Source organism: Dermacentor andersoni, chromosome 1 (assembly GCF_023375885.2).
Source record: "Dermacentor andersoni chromosome 1, qqDerAnde1_hic_scaffold, whole genome shotgun sequence".
Lineage (NCBI taxonomy): Eukaryota > Metazoa > Arthropoda > Arachnida > Ixodida > Ixodidae > Dermacentor > Dermacentor andersoni.
In genome coordinates, this window is record NC_092814.1 from 112,700,585 (window position 1) to 112,721,962 (window position 21,378).

Below are 21,378 nucleotides of genomic sequence, written 5' to 3' on the forward strand. Positions count from 1 at the left end.
CTTCTTTTCACTTCTTATCACTTCCAAACTTCTGGGTGGCACGGGTTAACTGTGTGTAATATATCCATTCTTGGATGTGTATATATATATATATATATATATATATAATATGAAGTTACAGCGGCGATGCATGGCTGGTGTCTGCAGGTATTATACCAACTTAGTAGCATTCCCTTGTTGGGCTCTGTGGTGGATGGCTACCATCGTCACTAAATTTTCGAGGGTTTACATGTAAACGCCCCCCCCCCCCCCCCTCCAAGATTGCCCTCCAAAACGGGATGCAACGAAGCTATATTCTTTTTGAAGCCAAACGAAGGCACCTTCCCAAAGAACCATGTCCTTCACAGTGAAGGCAACAAAATTGTAAGAAAGCTGTCACTTTTCCTCGTATCAAAATGCCTAGCAAACACGATTGGACAAGACTACAAAGCCTCAAAGTTGGCAAGCGGAGACCTGCTCATTAAACTGACAAAGAAAGGTCAAGTTGAAAAGATAGCTGAACTGACAAGTATCGGTGACATTAACGTCATAATCTCTCCACATCGCTCACTCAACACAAGCAGGGGAGTAATATCGCAAGAGGATTTCCTGAACCTCAGTCATGAAGAGCTCCTTAAGAGATTCCAGGAGCAAAGTATGATGAAGGTGCAGAGAATAACACTCCGGTGAAATGACCTACAGATCCTCACAAAACACGTAATACTCGCATTTTGTACCAGTACTGTGCCCACTTCACTCAATGCAGGATACTTGAAAATCAACGTCCGATCATAGGTACTAAACCCGAGGTGGTGCTTCAAGTGCCAGAGGTTTGGGCATGCATCGCAATCATGTAGAGAAAAAGAAACGTGTGAAGGGCAGTGCTAACGACCATCCATCTGAGAATATCAATGCTGTTGCACAATGTGTCAATTGCAAGGGAGACTATCCAGCTTCTCACGGAGCTGCCCTTGCTGGAAGAGAGAAAAAGAATTGTCGCAATCACCGTAAAAGATCTCATTTTATGGAGTGAGGAAAAGGCTAGCGCACTTACCTCAAGTAAGCTTTGTCATTGCGTCATGGCAGGGGGCAGCACCACACCAGTTTCCAGAGTCTACAGGGTCTGCACATCTTGTTCCTGTAGAAACTTCACCCACCCCCTTTGTGGCAGCAGCCAGTGCTGCTCCATCAACATCGAAGACTGGCCAGCAGACCACAGTGTCACAGGGCCCAAAGTTGAATTCCATGGCCCGAGACGCGCATCTCGGCGCCTGGCTGTCAATCGTGGAGGTCGACTTGAAAACCGGCGTCATCGACGCCGAAAGATCCGCGCACCCTAGAACACGCCAAGAAGGACATACTTTTCTAAGTGCGCCGAAAAAGGGACAGGTAACCTAAATGGTTACCACTCTTTATGAGAGTAATCAATTTTTTAATACATGTCACCTACAACTTCTAAGCTCACACCCATAAGCTAACCAATTTAATTGCTTTACAGTTACTTTCATCATCCATTGGAATTGCAGAGGCCCGATTCATAATCTTGGTGACATCAAAGACATCATAAATAAATTCTCACCAACAGCATTATGTCTCCGAGAGGCAAACCTAGGTACTCAACACAAAAACATTTTAAGCAAGTACAGTCTTTTGGTGCAACCAAGATCAAACAGGTAGGCTCTCTGGAGGTGTCGTGATTATAATGGACAGTGGTGTTCCAACTTGTGCAGTGAAGCTTAACCCCAAACATGAAGCTGTCGCAGTCACTGTGCTTTGTTTTAAATCAATTACAACATGTTCTATATATCTTGAACCACACCTAACAGTTGCACTTAATGACTTAGAATCACTTTTAAAACAACTACCAGAGCTGTACCTCCTTGTTGGGGACTTTAATGCCTAATCCAAACTTTGGGGAAGTGAGCAAACAGACACTAGAGGTCGTGTTTTAGAAGATTTTACCTTTTGCAATAATGTATGCCAACAAAGGAAAAACCACATACTGCTCTCCAAACTCAGGAAAAATGAGCTGTTTAGATTGATCTTTTAGTTCTCCATCAGTTTTCACAGATTTTAATTGGGATGTTCTTGATAACCCCCTACTGAAACGATCACTTTCTTGTTAAGATAAGTTTGTCAACCCCACCACAAACCATTCCGAGCAAACCCCGCCACTGGAAGCTCCACCTAGCCGACTGGTTACTGTTTCAAGAAAAAACCCAGTCTCCATAAAACATTTTCCAATATCCTTAGTGTCGAACTAAATGATATAATCGCAACCTGTGTCGTAGATGCCACACGCATAGCAATCCATCAGTTCTCTGGAATAGTACGACAAAACGACAAAGTTTGGTACACACGAGAATGCAAGGAAGCCAAAAAGAAACAAAATGAAGCAAGGGGAATTTTTCGTAGGTATCCAACGCACGAAAACCTTATAGACTTCAAAAATGCAAGAGCTGAAGCATGGCACATCCATCGCGGTGCTGAGAAAAATTCCTGGAAAAATTCAGTATGATCTATAGATAGTTCCATCACATCGAAAAAAATGTGCGAGCAAGTTCATAAACTAAACGGTAGCTTCTCCCCCTGCACAATCCCTTTTTTGACACCCCCTGGTACACAAACAAGTATTGACAAACAAGCAGACACACTAGCCCAACATATCTCTACAGTATTGAGTTCCTTTCACTAGACCGTCTTTTCTTAAGTACAAGAACACAGTTGAAAAACAAGGACTTCCAACAAGTGGCAGCATGAACAAGCCTTATTATACATTAATTACAATGCATGAACTCCAAAATGTACTGGCCTGACGAAATACATTATCCAGGACCTGACGAAATACATTATCAAATGCTAGCCCATCTCAGAATCTGCTGTAGAGGTGCTTTTAAGGTTTAACAAAATATGGACGGCAGGAAAACTACCGGAACCATGTAAAAAGGCTATAATTGTACCATTCCTGAAACTCGGAAAGCCGCCAACCTCCCCAGGTAGTTATAGACCCATTGCTCTCGCAAGCTGTCTCGCCAAATCCTTTGAATGCATTCTGAATATGTATTAGGTTAATGTTTATACTCAAATTTTGTGAACTTCTCGATGTCCACCAAGGTGGTTTTAAAAAAGCATGGGCAATAGTGGACCATCTCTTTTGCCTTGGAAACACAGTCCGAGAAGCTTTCATACATAAACAACACTGTCCGGCAGTTCTTATATGGAGAAAGCTTACGATACCACTTGGACGTTTGAGATTCCTAGTGACCTTGCAGACTTAATCCGCAACAGGATGTTGAAATGCCTGAAAGACTTCCTCTCCAATGGTTCATTTAAGGTACTCCTTGGTTCAACCCTTTCGAGGAACTTCACTCAGGAGAATGGAGCGCTGCAGGGTTGTATTTTAAGTACTACACTCTTCATAGTAAAAATAATCCCAGAATCTATTATGTATTCTGTCTGTGTCGATGACCTTCAAATTGCATGCACATCCTCCAGCTTGCCAACATGTGAGAGACAGCTACAACTCTCACTGAACAAATTTGTGATCTGGGCAGACAGAAATGGATTTGTTTTTCCCACAAAGAACAGTTGCTGTTTTTTCTCACTAAAGAGAGGCCTACAGGTTGATCCTTCCCTGTACCTAAATGAAAGAATACTCCCAGTAAACCAAGAACACAAATTTTTAGGCATTAAATTTGATAAAAAAAACTCTCATTCCTACCACACATCAACAGTTTGAAAGTCAAAGCTTCTCAAGCTCTGAACATCCTTAAAGTACTCTGAAAGAAGCGCTGGGGGCCTGATAGCATATGCCTTCTACACATTTATCGTTCTCTGGTACGTTCTTGTCTAGATTACAGGAGCACAGTCTATGGTTCAGCAAGACCCTCATATTTAAAACGATTAGATCCAGTTCATAATCTAGGTCTGCACCTTTCGTGCGGAGCATACAGATCGTCCCCTGTAGTAAGTCTGTACGTAAAAGCAAATGAGCCCTCGCTGATGATAGAAGAGTAGCACTCACATGCACATGTGTTCTTAGAATCGGAGCGTGAACACATCTGTGTTATCCGATCGTCACAAGTTGTCCTTGAATGCTGTTCACCAATAGAGACCACAAGCAACAAAGCTGTTTTTTCTGCACTCTCAAGCGATATGCAGCGAACTACAAAAAAACTGTTGCTCTGCCCCCATGGTACAGTTTTTCGTCAATGTTGGATCTCTCTTACAAAATTCAACAAAAGACAAACCCCAAGAAAGCACTTCATACAAGAATATCTCGCACATAAAGATTCGATAACTACACTGAATTTTTCACAGATGGTTCCAAAGCCGCAGCTTACGTCGGAAGTGTAGCAGTGGAGGGGAACTGGAGAAAAATGGCAAAACTTCCTCAGTGTGCATCAATATTTACTACTGAGTGTTAAGCTGTGTTGCTAGTTGTGAAGAAAATAATACACCAAAACATAGAGAACAGCCATACCTACAGTGATTCCCTTAGTGTAATCAGAGCACTACACTCTAGAAATGCAGTCATGCCGTTACTTGGGGAAGTAATACATAATAACGAGGATCACAACACAAGGACATAACATAAAACTCTGTTCGGTTCCGAGTCACATAGGAATTGATGGCAATAAAAGAGCAGACGTATGCGCTGCACAAACTCGCAACTATGATATAGAGAAAATAAACATGCCCCGTAAGAATTGCATGAAGTTAGTACACAGCAAACTTAGGGACAAATGGCAATCTGCTGGGAGTAATCAACTAAAGCTACAAATGCTAAAACCCATCTTAGGAGAATGGAAGTCATGCACACATCAGCAACGGTTTTTTTAAGTTATAGTATTGTGTCGCTTGGGCTCTAGACACGCGCACCTCCCACACAACTACATTCTGACAAAAGAAAACAAGCCTGGTTGTGAAAAATGCGGACATGAACTGACAGTAAATTGCATTTTATTCTCGTGCACAAAACTCTAAACACTGAGGAAAAACATTTTATTCCATTTTACAATGGAACATTCCTTTTTATCCAGCATTGATTTTAGGAGAAAATGCACTTGTTTTTAGCTTTTTCAGGCAAGCTGGGGTTTTTGAAAAACTCTAAATGCTGCCTGTATGCTTCGTTACATATTATGGAAAACCTTATCCACGTTCTCATGTCTAAGAACGCTGAAGTCTTTATCTAATTTCTTGGGATACTCAGTGCCCTTACCCAGGCAAGGACTTGCTGAGGGGACCCAACTCCTTTAAAAAAACTATACCTTGTGTTTGGTGCATGATAGCCTTAGTTGCTTATGTGCCACTGAAGCCAACACAACGCATTGAGCTTGATGCTGTACTTGCCTACCATTACCGTGTACATTGCTTCCATGTCCTCTGTCACTACTTGCTCTACTATCTTGAGGACCAGGCTTGCTCATCGATCCAGAAGTTCTTTTAGGCCTTATACTACAAATACATAATGTTTTGAGCTGCTTCTCCCGCAGGTGAGCATGGCTTCCAGTTCTCCTCGCACCCTTAATTGCCTGTCCACTGGCAGCTAACAATCTTGCCTTAGTGGTTTAAAGTGCAGTCATGTGTGTCACACTTGCCGGTATAGCACTGACATCTGCACCCTTGTCTAATTTGAAACTTACTGGTTCTCCATTGTGAAATCTTTTCTCTGTACTGATGCGTTATTGCATCAATAATTCATACCTGTGGCAATACCTCATTGTCTTGAGTCACCTTCTGGACATTTTTCTTTAAAGCATGTTTTCTCCTAGTGACCCCTCTTTCTACAGGAGTTGCATCCAGAAGTAGATGTAAGGCAGTTGGTTCTTTCGTGAGACTCGTGTCCTCCATGCCCATGATGCACCCTTTTTTTTCCTCTCTGAAGTTTCATTTGCAGTGTCTCTGTAGTGAAAGTTGGTTTTTGTTTGGTGTTCTCCCTGCGTCAACATATAACTTGCCCATTTTGTCCTCTGATCACACCATTGCTTGTTGTCATCACACAGCTTCTCTCTGTCATGCTTTCTGTACTGCCATCTACCACGTTAAGTCAGATTCGCTAACGCTTCAGATAGCTGTGCATCCCACAATCATACCACCAGACGGTTTTGTGCCAGTTTGTCCTTTAGCGTGTTGTAATCGCAGTGATCAGCAATTACAACAGCATCTATGCAGCGCCTTCACAAGTGCCCTGCCGGTCTCTGCGAGTTCTTGCTTACATTGATGAAACTTCGCACATTCGTAAGTGACGTTTCTTCTGCCCTCAAAATGACTCTGTATACTAATGCTTCTACACTTTGTCTTCTTTTTCTTGTCATAATCTGGAAGGCTTGAGAGTACCTACATTTCCTGCATCCCGACCAGGCAGTAGATAAACGCATCTACTGTGGTCTCACTGTCTTCTTTAACCAACCTTGACAGTTGCCTGTATCTCTTGAAGTAGTAAAACCGTGGTGTCTACTCTTCAGGGTGCTAGAAGTCTAACTGCACAGGTGATGAAAACCAAATATTTTATTTTGTTTAGCTGTTGCTCTTTTACCGCCAGCTTGTCTTCTGTTGTTGTGGGTGGTGGCCTTTTTCTGCCGCAGCTGTAACTTGTAAACTGCTTCTTTATACTTCAATGATGTCACTCATTGCTTCCTATCCCACTTCTGGCACTGTGTCACAGCTCTTAGACTCCAGAGCAGAGACGACACCACGAATAGGCTTTCACACTGACATGCGCTAGCTGGCCTACAAGAGTGCCCCATCTAAGGCCTTTATTGAAGCACCTTGATCCAAATATTAGCATAGCATGCACTCATCATCATCATCATCAGCCTGGTTACGCCCACTGCAAGGCAAAGACCTTTCCCATACTTCTCCAACTACCCCGGTCATGTACTAATTGTGGCCATGTTGTCCCTGCAAACTTCTTAATCTCATCCGCCCACCTAACTTTCTGCCGCCCCCTGCTACGCTTCCCTTCCCATGGAATCCAGTCCGTAACCCTTAATGACCATCAGTTATCTTCCCTCCTCATTACATGTCCTGCCCATGCCCATTTCTTTTTCTTGATTTCAACTAAGATGTCATTAACCAGCGTTTGTTCCCTCACCCAATCTGCTCTTTTCTTATCCCTTAACGTTACACCCATCATTCTTATATCCATAGCTCGTTGCGTTGACCTCAATTTAAGCAGAACCCTTTTCGTAAGCCTCCAGGTTTCTGCCCCATACGTGAGTACTGGTAAGACACAGCTATTATACACTTTTCTCTTGAGGGATAGTGGCAACCTGCTGTTCATGATTTGAGAATGCCTGCCAAACGCACCCCAGCCCATTCTTATTCTTCTGATTATTTCAGTCTCATGATCCGGATCCTTGGTCACTACCTGCCCTAAGTAGATGTATTCCCTTACCACTTCCAGTTTCTCGCTACCTATCGTAAACTGCTGTTCTCTTCCGAGACTGTTAAACATTACTTTAGTTTTCTGCAGATTAATTTTTAGACCCACCCTTCTGCTTTGCCTCTCCAGGTCAGTGAGCATGCATTGCAGTTGGTCTCCTGAGTTACTAAGCAGGGCAATATCATCAGCGAATCGCAAGTTACTAAGGTATTCTCCATTAACTCTAATCCCCAATTCTTCCCAATCCAGGTCTCTGAATACCTCCTGTAAACACGCTGTGAATAGCATTGGAGAGATTGTATCTCCCTGCCTGACGCCTTTCTTTATTGGGATTTTGTTGCTTTCTTTATGGAGGACTACGGTGGCTGTGGAGCCACTATAGATATCTTTCAGTATCTTTACATACGGCTCGTCTACACCCTGATTCCGCAATGCCTCCATGATTGCTAAGGTTTCGACTCAATCAAATGCTTTCTCGTAATCAATGAAAGCTATATATAAGGGTTGGTTATATTCCGCACATTTCTCTATCACCTGATTGATAATGTGAATATGGTCTATTGTTGAGTAGCCTTTACGGAATCCTGCCTGGTCCTTTGGATGACGGAAGTCTAAGGTGTTCCTGATTCAATTTGCAATTACCTTAGTAAATACTTTGTAGGCAGCGGACAGTAAGCTGATCGGTCTATAATTTTTCAAGTCTTTGGCGTCCCCTTTCTTATGGATTAGAATTATGTTAGCGTCTTTCCAAAGTTCCGGTACGCTCAAAGTCATGCCGCATTGCGTATACAGGGTGGCCAGTTTTTCTAGAACAATCTGCCCACCATCCTTCAACAAATCTGCTGTTACCTGATCCTCCCCGGCTGCCTTCCCCCTTTGCATAGCTCCCAAGGCTTTCTTTACTTCTTCCGGTGTAACGTGTGGGATTTCGAATTCCTCTAGACTATTCTCTCTTCCATTATCGTCGTGGGTGCCACTGGTACTGTATAAATCTCTATAGAAATCCTCAGCCACTTGAACTATCTCATCCATGTTAGTAATGATATTGCCTACTTTGTCTCTTAACGCGTACATCTGATTCTTGCCAATTCCTAGTTTCTTCTTCACTGCTTTTAGGCTTCCTCCGTTTCTGAGAGCATGTTCAATTCTATCCATATTATACTTCCTTATGTGAGCTGTCTTACGCTTGTTATGTGAGCTGTCTTACGCTTGTTGATTAACTTCGAAAGTTCTGCCAGTTCTATTCTAGCTGTAGGGTTAGAGGCTTTCATACGTTGGCGTTTCTTGATCAGATCTTTTGTCTCCTGTGATAGCTTACTGGCATCCTGTCTAACGGAGTTACCACCAACTTCTATTGCACACTCCTTAATGATGCCCATAAGATTGTCGTTCATATCTTCAACACTAAGGTCCTCTTCCTGAGTTAACGCCGAATACCTGTTTTGTAGCTTGATCCGGAATTCCTCTATTTTCCCTCCTACCGCTAACTCATTGATCGGCTTCTTATGTGCCAGTTTCTTCCGTTCCTTCCTCAAGTCTAGGCTAATTTGAGTTCTTACCATCCTATGGTCACTGCAGCGCACCTTGCCGAGCACGTCCACATCTTGTATGATGCCAGGGTTAGCGCAGAGTATAAAGTCTATTTTATTTCTAGTCTCTCCATTCGGGCTCCTCCACATCCACTTTCGGCTATCCTGCTTGCGGAAGAAGGTATTCATTATCCGCATATTATTCTGTTCTGCAAACTCTACTAATAATTCTCCTCTGCTATTCCTAGTGCCTATGCCATATTCCCCCACTGACTTGTCTCCAGCCTGCTTCTTGCCTACCCTCGTATTGAAGTCGCCCATCAGTATAGTGTATTTTGTTTTGACCTTACCCATCGCCGATTCCACGTCTTCATAGAAGCTTTCGACTTCCTGGTCATCATGACTGGATGTAGGGGTGTACACCTGTACGACCTTCAATTTGTACCTCTTATTAAGGTTCGCAACAACAGCTGCCACCCTCTCGTTAATGCTATAGAATTCCTGTACGTTACCAGCTATATTCTTATTAATCAGGAATCCGACTCCTAGTTCTCGCCTCTTCGCTAAGCCCCAGTAGCACAGGACGTGCCCGCTTTTTAGCACTGTATACGCTTCATTTGTCCTCCTAACTTCACTGAGCCCTATTATATCCCATTTACTGCCCTCTAATTCCTCCAATAGCACTGCTGGACTCGCCTCACTAGATAACGTTCTAGCATTAGAGGTTGCCAGGTTCAGATTCCAATGGCGGCCTGTCCGCACTAATCTGGACTTAATCTACAGTTCTGAATGTTGTGCTTGCACATCGAGGAACAAAAATTTTTGTGCCATAGGCAATGACTATATAGCCAGTTGCTTTGGGCTACATTACCAGTAACAGTTTGTATAAAGGATGGCAATCTTTCTCATGGAAATTTTATATCTTTCATGCATAGCAAACTGTTTTCTTTTCTTTTTTTCCCTTAAAAAAACTTTATAAGGAGGTGTGGTGTTTCCACCCCCTACACCTTTCAGTGTCATGTCCATGGGAGTTTTACTAAATTTAAAGCTCGCATTTGGCAGGTATGCACCAGCAGATTGTTTGCACAGGCAGCACAAGAACACAGACAAACAAGGACAGTTCAATCTTGTGTGTTGCAGGCACCAACAATGAAAACTGATGCTTTCACTGTTGCAAGCACAGATTTGCAGGCATGAGCACTTCCTTAAAATGGGAAGGTGTGAAGCATCTCTCCACTCTGCTTTTTCACTCAGTATATTGTACATCACCAGTGGGTCTTTGAATTTCTGCTCAGCAATAGTTTCTGCATGCCATATTCAGCTGGACATAAAAATTTATCCCCAGCAATTATTTTTCACAGATATAGCTTCCGCACTGCAGGATAGACCTGCATTTCCACTACTGCACTGAATTACCAAAATAACCCATCATTGACCCACGCTGCGGTGAACATGTTAGGGAATCATATACACAAGTTAACACAACAGTGTGATCTCATTTGCAGAACTGTCTCTCCTTCAAGAAATTTGTACATAATCATTGGGGTCCAGAAACACATTTTAATAACCCTCACTTCCTTTATATCCATGTTCACTGATCTCCATAAAATTCGTTACAAATAGGATTACTGGTGAACCAGCTCCAGGCTGTTCTCTAGACCTCAGACAAATGTCATTCACTTTGTAATAGTTAATGAAGTGTCAGGTTTTTGCGTTCATATTTATAGGGACCAATACAGATATTTACTGGATGCCTTTTGAAATGTAGGGTTTTAGATTAAGTATTTAACCACAGCATTGTTATGATCAATGAACTGGCACAAGGACGACACCAACGTCATGAAAATGCAGCTGACGTCACATCGACTAGAGTAGAATAATGGTAGTGTTGGTGACTGTGTGTGGACTTTATTTTTAAACAAGTTGGGTCCCCATCACTCCAATTGCTCCAAGATTCAGCAAGTATTGTTACAACCATATGCTGTACTTGTTCATTCAAAATTGTTTAATGTGTTCAGGGGTCCCTTCAAATACTGTGAGTAGTACCTTGGCCAGCTTTAGGTCTTCACATATAAGGAGGTGAGAATTATGTTCTCTTAATGCACCAGCCATGCAAGTTTTAATGCAAGAGCTGTTAAACAAATTGTGAGCTTTTGTTTCCACTGCCAGCTTCATACGCAGTTTTATCTGATCTTGCCTTTCAGCCATGCAAGTCGCAGTCAAAGCCTGTACCCGGTCAGAGCCAAAAGTTTTGCCAAAGAAGCAAGTCTGCAGCGCCTGAGGGAAAAAAGCCAGTTGAGAAGCCCTCGAAATCCACAGAGGTGGAAAAAAAGGTACCTGGCACTTTTTCGAAGCAACCAAGCCATCCCTTCAAGTAACTTCTTAACTTTCAAATACAATACAATCTCTACATACTGTATTCCTCAAGACTGGAACATCATGAAAATACAGCTGACATTATGTGGACTAAAGGAGAAAAATGGTAATAATAACCCTGCCGAAATTTTCTGATGACCCCCCCCCCTCCTTCCCCTTCCCCACGGAATAAAGTTTCAGGAGGCAGGTTCAGAAAGCAACGGGCAAGGTTGAATGTGAAAGCAAGGTGAGGGCTAGTGGTGGTCCGAAAGGGGTTGGGGACGGGGGTGTCATGGGGACAATCCTTTCTCCCATGCACAGAACATTGCAGCCCCACTCATGGTGCACCTGTACCTCATTCCGGATCGTGCTCACCATGACTGCTGAGGGGGGATCAGTGCTAAAATTTCCACACACAGAAAAAGATGGGACGAGCGCATGCATAAAACTTGGAGGCATTATTGCTCCCTACCAGGTCTTCGTGTTGTCGAAAAGCTTCTCATTTCTGGTAATAGGAAACATTGATTGCGCTTTCTAGATAATCACATGTAAGAAGACAGGACAGGCGCAAACTAACAACTGAGGTTTATTCCAGAAAAAACATATATCAGACCATACCAGCGCAGGCGCATCAGGGTATCAGCAGCATAACAGAAGAATAACCCAAAATCAGAAAAAACCAAAGGCGTGGCTCACCTAAACATACTATCAAGAAAACGTGCCTCCCTATTGTAAAGTATGACTGATGTGTCACTGATGCATGCTTGTCCCTTCTTTTTTATATAATATGACTCAAGAAGTTCACGTGCTTTTTCATTATTGCACTTGCGCAGGATCATAACTTGGTTGAGCAGAGGCCTGCATTTATGTTCTAAGCAGTGCATGGGTAAATGGCGTTGCTCCCGGTTTATAATTGATCTTTCATGTTCTCGGATCCGCACGTTCAAACATCTGCCCGTCTGGCCTATGTAGGTTTTACCGCATGTCAGGGGAATCTGATAAACAACGCCAACTTGGCAATCTAAATAGGGGTTCTTGTGTTTCACGCCGCAGCCACCTTGCTTCTTTCTGGCGTGAAGTCTCCCAATGCGGGCGCAAAGGCGACTCAGCTTGCAGGGAGCCGAGAAAACGAGTGGGACACTATGATTGGTTGCTATCTTCTTCCCTTTTTCCCTTTTTCTGATTTTGGGTTATTCTTCTGTTATGCTGCTGATACCCTGATGCGCCTGCGCTGGTATGGTCTGATATATAAGTGTTTTTTCTGGAATAAACCTCAGTTGTTAGTTTGCGCCTGTCCTGTCTTCTTACATGTGATTGTCTAGAAAGCGCAATCAATGTTTCCTATTACAATGAACCAACTTGCCCAACAACGCATCCTGTTAAACTTCATTTCTGGTACCTGACCAAATTGTCAACCACTCTGCGCTGAAGGAAAGCATTTCAAAATATTGCGAATTGCTTGTCTAGGAAATGTATAATAAGCATCCCCCCTCTCTTTTTTTTTTTTTGTTTCCCTTGTCTCTGACTTTCATTACGTTAATAAACTTGAGAAGAGACTAGTTTGTACACACTGTTCAGAATGAAAATGGCAAAAAACGGGCCAAGAAAGAAAGGCCTACAGAATGCTGATTTGCAAACGGCAAGATATATCAAGGATGAAGATGCTTGGCCAGGGAAGCTAAGAAGCTGCCACAGCAAACAGGTGGGAGGGCAGGTAGGTGAATGGCCTTGCAGTCCACGCAGAAACAGAAATATAGGCACATAAGAGTCCGCCGCACCGTTAAACAACCCGGTGAATGTTGAAGAGTGCAACATTGACTAACGGAAAAGAATTTTAAGAAGGGAAGTGGGGTTATGGATACGAGGAGAAGGGGGTGGTCGTGCATAAAAGGCATCAAGAATGAAGTTGGTGGATAATTATGGACATAGGGAGAGCGTCTCGTCACTGCCCGATGGCTCAACGCCAGACGGCCACGGCCACTTGCCTAGCTGAGGCTCACTTACCTCGTTGTAACACCTGCTGCTTGCTGCGAAGAGCCAATTCTAACTAAACGTCTCTGCAATTTTCAAAATAGAGGGGTTTCAGGAGATGCAACACCTTTAAATCTCTCGAAGCTACTGGCTCTTATCTTGCTGCGAACTACGGATGCAGTAATCTTCACACAGGCTGCTTCCTAAACATGAAGCAGCCCTGCTTCAGACTGTCTGCCTCATCATTTCCCGAATCTGATAAAATAACGATATGCGTCATGTGATGAGGACTACGTAATGCCATAATCACAAGTTCCCCCTAAACATCTCGTCAAACAAGCCAGACAGCAGGTCACCTTAAGTGAGTCGAACTTGCATCATATGATACTATCGAAGTTGTAGTGCAAAGCTTTGTTCCTTTATTTTGAAACCTAGAAGGATATAGCATGCCCGCAACACCAAAAGCACAATCGAATGATAGGCAACTTGCAACACAGTGCCCGCCCTCTTCTGTACATAGATGTGGCCGTACCACTCACTAGAAGATCTGGATGGAAAAAAATGCTTACCTCCACTGTTAAGTGGGCTGCAACAAGTCTGACCTGCAAACAAGAAGATACATGATAGTGCGCTGTCTTCTTTCTGTTTGGCCCCGTTTTTAGTGCTGCTTGTTTTTCCAAGTCATGTACCAGCTAGGTCATCAACATACATAATATAAATGTATAAATTCATAAACGAAATTTTTAGTTAATATCATCATTTTCAAAAATAGCATAAGGATGCTAGTATCATTTGATGCAAAGTGGTTGCATGCCGTAGCAATGCAAAGCTTCTGTCAGAAGTTAAGTGTTTCACAACGCAAGAACGTGCATCCTCATTAAAGTATTATTGACCAGGGAGTGCTAGGAGTTTGTCTAACCTCCATATATTTAAGTTGTATGTAGAGAGAGGTGAAGGAGGGGGAGGAGTGGTAGTTGTCAGCAGGAACCACACTCCTTGCACCAAATAGGCACAAGGAGTGCGCCCTTTCGGAAAGAAAAGTAGAACGGCGTTGCCCAGTGCCTGTGGCAGGCAGAACATTGCAGCTGCACTCAAGCCGTGCCTGTCTCAGCCCGGATTGCGTTAACCATAACTGTTAAGGGTGGATCAGTGCTAAACATTACACACACAGAGAAAGATGGGACGAGCTTGTGCCTGAAACTTCGGGGCATTTTGGCTTCCTACCAGGCCATTGTGTAGTTGAAGAAGCTTCTCATTTCTGGTACTTGATCGAATCGTCGACCATGCTGTGTGGAAGAACAGCATTCCGAAAATATTGCAACTTGCTTGTTTAGAAAATGCATAGTAAGTCACCCCCTCTCCCCCTCCTTTTTTCTTTCTCTTGTCTCTGACTTCGATTATGTAAATAAACTTGAGGAGAGCTTGACGATGCACATAAAAGGCGTCAAGAATGAAGGTGGCAAAAAATTATGTACATAGGGAGAGCGTCTCATCACTGCCAGATCGCTCAACATCAGACGGCCGAAACCCGCCGTAGTTGCTCAGTGGCTATGGTGTTGGGCTGCTGAGCACGAGGTCGCGGGATCGTATCCCGGCCATGGCGGCCGCATTTCGATGGGGGCGAAAGGCAAAAACACCTGTGTGCTTAGATTTAGGTGCACGTTAAAGAACCCCAGGTGGTCGAAATTTCCGGAGTCCTCCACTACGGCGTGCCTCATGATCAGAAAGTGGTTTTGGCACGTAAAACCCCATAATTTAATTTTTTAGTCAGACAGCCGTGGCCAGACGCCTAGCTGAAGGTGCACCTACCTTGTCGTAACACATTCTGCTTGCTGCTGAAAGCCCTTCCTAACTCTCTGCAGTCTTCAGAGTAGCTGGGTGTCAGGAGACAGAACACTTTCAAATGTTTCTGAGCTGCTAACCCTTACTTTGCTTTGAAATAAGGATGCTGTAGTTTGGACAAAGGCTTCTAACACAAAAAGTAGCCTTACTTCAGGCTGTCTGCCTCATCAATTCAAAGTCTGATCAAATAATGATATGCATCATGGGGTGAGGACTATATAATACCATGATCGCAAGTTCCCCCCAAACATCTCTTCAAAGAAGTCAGACAGCAGGTCACTGAAAGTGAGTGAAACTTGCATAATAGTATACTATCGAAGTTGTAGTGCAAGGGGTCGTTCCTGCAGGGAGTCTACCAACAAGGAAAACTGGGAAAACCGGGAATTCTCAGGGATTTTGCATAGTATGGAAATACTCGGGGAAAACTCAAGGAATTTGGGCTTATATCAGGGAAAATCTCAGCGTGGATTTTAGCTCTTCTCCCCGTACTATATTCCTCCTTCTAAGTGCGGTGTCTAAAGGGGAGGATTGTGAACTCAAAGGCTTAAGAATTTCTGAGAAAATTTTGTTGTCCTCATGGTTCTCGACCCCACACCTAACCGCCGAGAAGAAATGTATTATTGCAGTTCAATTGCTTCTGCCATCACTGAAAACTAGACGAGTTGTGGGGTTTGCAGTGGTAAAGACGAAGCTGTTGAATAGTAAGAAGTCTGTGGACGAGAATATTGTGCCTGAAAAATACATGTCTCGTGCATGGGCAGTATATACTGTATATACTCGTGTAACGGCCGCACCTCCTTTGCACTATTTTGACGAGGTGCGGCCCTTGCACAGGACCGAACCATTTGGTTCTTGTACACTTGTACAACCGCCGTTTCCCCGGATGTACCATTGCATCAGAGGCCAATGCACAGCTCTCACTATCTAGTAGCGCACGTGGAAGTTCGCAGCGCTTTCAAATTCACCAATGCTCGCTCATGGCATCGGGGCACTAAATGTGACTGCTTCTGTGTTGGTAAAAAACTATATTTTTTCCCAATTTTGCTGCTGCTAAGTTGGGTCTGTAGCCCTTACACGGGTGCAGCCTTTACACGAGCCTATACGGTACCTGCAAAGGGTGGACCACGATGAGCTACGTTGTTCACTACGGGTTTGCAAATGCTGCTACATATCTGCAGAGGGTGGGCCACAATGGTTTATGTTGTTCACTAAAGGTTTGTAAATGGTACTGCTTATATAAATGCTGGGAAAAACAAACAGTGCTAAAAACGGAGCTATACTCGTGGACAACTTTTTGTGGCTATGAAGGGAAAGCTACGGAGGCAGAGCTTCTGCACATGTGTTACCGCGCCAAGTAGTCCGCCTGCACGGGTTATCTGTGCCGCAGACTTTCAGTAGGGTGCATCAATTTGTAAACGAAATGGTATAGTCTTTTTTTGAAATATTTTTTTCAAATTCTTTTTTTTTATCATCATTTTTAAAAAATAGCATAAGGAAGATAGCATATTTTGATGCGAAGTGGATGCACTCCTTAGCAATGAAAAACTTTTGTCAGAAGTGAAGTGTTTCGGCAACGTAAAAATGTTCATCCTCATTGTTAATACACACACAAACACACACTCGGACCTCATTATAATGAAGTTGGAGGGAGACCCGAAATTACTTCGTTGTATCTATTGTTGCCATTTTCTGCAATACTGGGTCTGTTCGATTTGCCTGCACCACCATGAACCAGTTCACAGCACTTAACGAGAAATTCAGAAATTGTGCAGCTTGATTCCTGAAATGCAGGCCCAGTGAAACACTTGAAACAAATGGAAAGGTGCAGACGCGGTGCAGGCGTTACATCAGGCCAATATGCTCGGAGTGCGTAAGTTTGAGAGGTCCTGACCTGCAGGTATGATTGGCTTTTGGGGCGTAAGTACACGCCAGACTTGCATACCAACATCAGATGTGCGTAAGCGGGGTTTTAACAATGCTTGTGCCCATGTGCTGCGTCGTCTGCTACGCCGCTCATTTGCACCTGTAAGCCTGCACAAAGTCGGCACCAACAATGGAGTGGGTGCAGCAAAATTATGAACCAGCCTTGCACGTTCCCTGCACCTTTTGAAACGAATGGCAGGGTTCAGCGCCTCATGAACTGGCAGGCAAATCAAGCGTACCTACTGTATGCCCAAAGGGGTGCACAATTGTAAACATGGGAATAAGAAGATGGTTTTGTGGCCCGCAACACACTTCACGGCTATGCATGCAATGAAATTTGAATAAAACAAAAGAATCATCGGCGTATGCAACACGCGATTTAATTAGCACCAAACGCGATGGCCTTTAGGTAGCTGCCTTCTGTTCCATTGGGATCGTCTTTTGCATCTGCTTTCCACTTGGCCCGTCGTGGTCGAGCAGCTCGTGGCACGCAACACAGCGTTTCACTGTGTGAGAGGAGTCAAGAGAACTTTGTCGTGCCGGTTTGGTTCAGGCAAAATCGCACCAATGCCCATGCGATTTCGGATGGTATGCCCAGCTGCCAGCTCGCGCGGCGTGTCGCTGGGAGAGGGAGAAGTGAACGCGACAGCCTTTATATAGCTGCCTCGGTGTGACCTCCGGCATTGCACGGGGGAGGTCTACGAGGCCAAGCCCACCTGCGGTTGCCTGTGCAACGTGCCGCAGAAAAAGCGAGAAGTCAATGCACTAGTCTCGCACTACCGTGTGTAGCCACGCAGCATAGTGAGACTTGCGCATGCTTGTGCGTGACCCGCGAGATTGCGGCAGGGAGGCCCTCTGAGGCCAGGTCCAGTTGCAGCTGCCCGTGCAGCGCACCATAGAGAAAGCTAGAAGTGAATGTACCAATCTCGCACCACTGTGCGCAGTCACGCAGCATGGCGGGACTCTCGCAGGCTTGCGCATGACCCTCGAGATTGTGCCGGCGAGATTCCTTGCAACACCATACAGATGGTGCTTGCCTTCGCACATCTGCGGCCCATGCAAGAGGTCGTGTTTCTATCAAAAAGCTTGCTTACGTGCGTGGCGTTCGCTGCCAGCATTTCTTGGTAAACATAACGGTTACATAAGCTGCAGTTGCCAGGAAGCATGAGAAGCAATCAGGGATTTTTTAATGCTGTTGCTTTCCACTATTAAAGATGAGGCTTAAGCGTCCTCCAAATTTTCAACGCAGGGACGCGGGAGTTTCGAACTGCCGCGGCGCACAAGTGCCGAACTCCATGGAGAGCAATGTACTCGGTGCACAACGGTCGGGTATCTTTTGCTTTCGGAGGCGAATCTACTAGCTCGTTATATCTATTGGCAGGATAATTTCATTTAGTTAAAATGAGGTTTTAGATATATACATTTCTAGGGGAATATTATTTACTTCGGTATGCCTATTATTTCGTTATATCAAGGTTTGAGTGTATAACTTCAAGGTTAATATATCTGTGGTTGCCACAAGGTTATAATTAAAAAATTCATGCACTTTTTGAGAAACTGTTTATTGTTGATGTTTCAGCTGGAGGCTGACTTTCTCAATTTTTCAAGACAGGCGAAACTGTTCAATGGTAAAAACACATTGTTCTGTTAATATGCTCTTTCTGCTAGTCTTGAGAAAGGTCAATCTGCAGCCAAAATGTCGACAATAAAAAGCTTTTCTTCTTTTTTTTTCTTAGAAGTCCATCGACTTTTTCATTATTTGTATACATACGTAAAAAAGAGAGAGAGAGCTGGGGGTGAGGGGTAGTAGCCAGCGGAGAAATCCCCCCTCCTCTTCGAAATAAATTTCTGGCTACACCACTGGCTGCGAGTACCTTGGCCATATTTAGGTTTCCATGTACAAGTTCTATGAGCACTAGCTATGTTCTCTTATTGCACCAATTATGTAAGTGGTAATGCTATAGCTGCTTTTTTGCTAATTGTTAACTTTTGTTTTCACTGCCAGGTTCATATGCATTTTTATCTGTTCTTACACTTACAGACAAGCCACTTCGTTGCCAGGCCTGCTCCTGATCCTGCTCGTGTATTCCGGCCAAGAAACATATCTGCGCCACCTACAAAGCCAAAGCCATTCCGACTTGCATCTGTTGAAAGACACCAAAAAAGCCTAGAAGGTTTCCGAAAGAAGGTACCTGGCACTTTGGCTTAGTAACCAAGTAGTCTCTTCAAATATCTTTCAAGCTTTCAAATATACAGTACCATCACTGCATCCTGAATCCGTCAAAACAGTGTTGCCACATTTTTTCCATTATAGTAGTAGTTATACAAGCAGTCGAACTAATTTTTTCAGATGCAGAGAGGACCGTAAAAATAACAGTTAAACCTCGATATAACAAAGTCGGTAAAATCTGCACTTTGCTTCGTTATATCGAAATTTCGTATTTAAATTAGAATGTTTATGGAAAGGGGCTGAAGAATTTTCCGAATTATTGGGCAATTAAATAAAGCAAGCTTGAATGAGAAAACAATTCATTTTGATGAATTTGGGAGTCGGCGACGAATGATACAATTTCATGCCCCGTCGACGATATCTTCACATCGGCGGTATGAATTCAGGGAAGCCAGCCATGCTTTCGCATGCACTCCACCCCAACGGCTGAGAGCACTGCCTGCACTGGGACGACGCTGAGATGAAAAGTGCCGGCAGCAGGGAGCGAATGGTTCGCCTCTTGCTACAACGGGTCACTGAAACTCAAGATTACGCAACCTCCAACACTAAATGCGCGGGAAGACAGATTACATAATGCCACATTGTCTCGGCACGCCCACTCTTTACACGCGCGGCAGATTACCTTTGAAGCAGGGTGTGCAGTGCACATGCGTTCAGCCGCGCTTACAGCCATGCGCAGCCACGGCCGGGACACGTGCCAACTTACCCCCTACTCCGTCCCCCAACCCCCTCGCGCGTACTTGTTCATGTTACTGTGAGCTCACTCCCCTTTTCTTCTTTCCCTTTGCATGCGCGGGAAGGTGGCACACATGAAGCCACTATCTTTGTCTCACCCTCGCACACTTTCGCTCGCACCTGAAGCACACAGTGCGCAGGGCCGCCGAAGTGGAGCCGCATCATGTTCTGTATAAAGTCCAAGTGCGATAAGATCCTGTCGTGCCTCGTGCACTTTGTGCTTTAGGTGTGAATGAAAGTGTGCGAGGGTGAGACAAGAAAGATAGTGGCTTCACGAGTGCCGCCTTCCAGTGCGAGCAGAGGGATAGAGAGGAAGGGGAGCGAGCTCACTGTAATGCAATTAGGCGCGCGCAAGGGTAAGTTGGCGAGCTCGTGATTTTTAGCACATTTTGGCCGTGGCTAAAGAAATTTATATGTCCCCGATAACTGACTTGTTGCTCTACAACGAATGTTATGTAGTAGTACTGCCACTGGCCTTCACAGATGCCGCTGTGCTGGCCTCTGTGTTAGCACTAACAGCAGTGCCTGCGATGCATTTGACAAGTGTGCCGATGGATAGCAAGTGTTAAGTCCTGCTGCACTGCTCCAGGAATTGCTCAACTCGTACGTTGCATGTTGTAAAACAGTACAGGGTGCAACGGCTGATGAATGCGTTGCAGTTTGACGACATGATGTGCCTAATCTTAACTGATGGCCGACGAAATATGTAAAGCCATCTAGGATAGAAAGGACACAGAGGTAAAAAAAGGCAACAGTAGTGTTAAGCGTGGGAACGAACCGAGAATTTTTATGTCGGGAGAGGCGATAGTTGCATTTGGGACCATCTGGAACTTTACCTTGCATCACTCACACGTTTCCCTGCGGACTCATGCTTCTCTTGGACTTATGTTAAATAGAGGTTTTCTCTTGTTGAACTTGCTTAACCTGCTCTATTGTGAGCAGTGTGGTGCATGATCTTTACAATGAAGGAACCTAGATAACAAAAGATTTTTAAGGTCTGAAGCACTTTGTTATAAAGGTGCCCAACTGAAAGCATGCAGATAAGAAGAAAAAATTTACTAGGAGTAGATTGTTTCATTTTTTTTATCATGTAAGCAGCACAGGGAACTTGCTAAATACGTGTTCTGTTTTTGCACTTCATTGTAATACATAATATCGAATTGAAATTTTATGGTAATCACGGGTTATGTCTTGTGGCATCCTGAAGAGCACACATCTTATGTGATCTCAACTGTACATTGCAATCAGTTTAGGTTATGTAGCTGAAGTGCATTTTTTAACTTGCACTTTAGTTTGGAGCTTCCTATCATGAGGTTTCTTTTTTTCCACTTGGCCCAACTAAAACTTCATAAGTGTGTGCATACAGTGGCTTCTGGTCGGTCACGTACAGACTTACATTCCCTTCACATAATCCTGGACTTCTCTTT

General features: G+C 44.0%; 1 protein-coding gene across 1 annotated transcript in view; it reads left to right on the plus strand.

Moving 5' to 3' along the window:
* Window positions 1–21,378, plus strand: part of LOC126543309 (uncharacterized) — a 73,844-nt gene that overhangs the window by 44,432 nt on the left and 8,034 nt on the right. Inside the window, exons 9-10 of the mRNA XM_055061906.1 lie at window positions 11,100–11,228; window positions 19,028–19,174. Of these exons, the coding sequence (XP_054917881.1) occupies window positions 11,100–11,228; window positions 19,028–19,174 (276 nt within the window). The remainder of the gene's footprint in view (window positions 1–11,099; window positions 11,229–19,027; window positions 19,175–21,378) is intronic.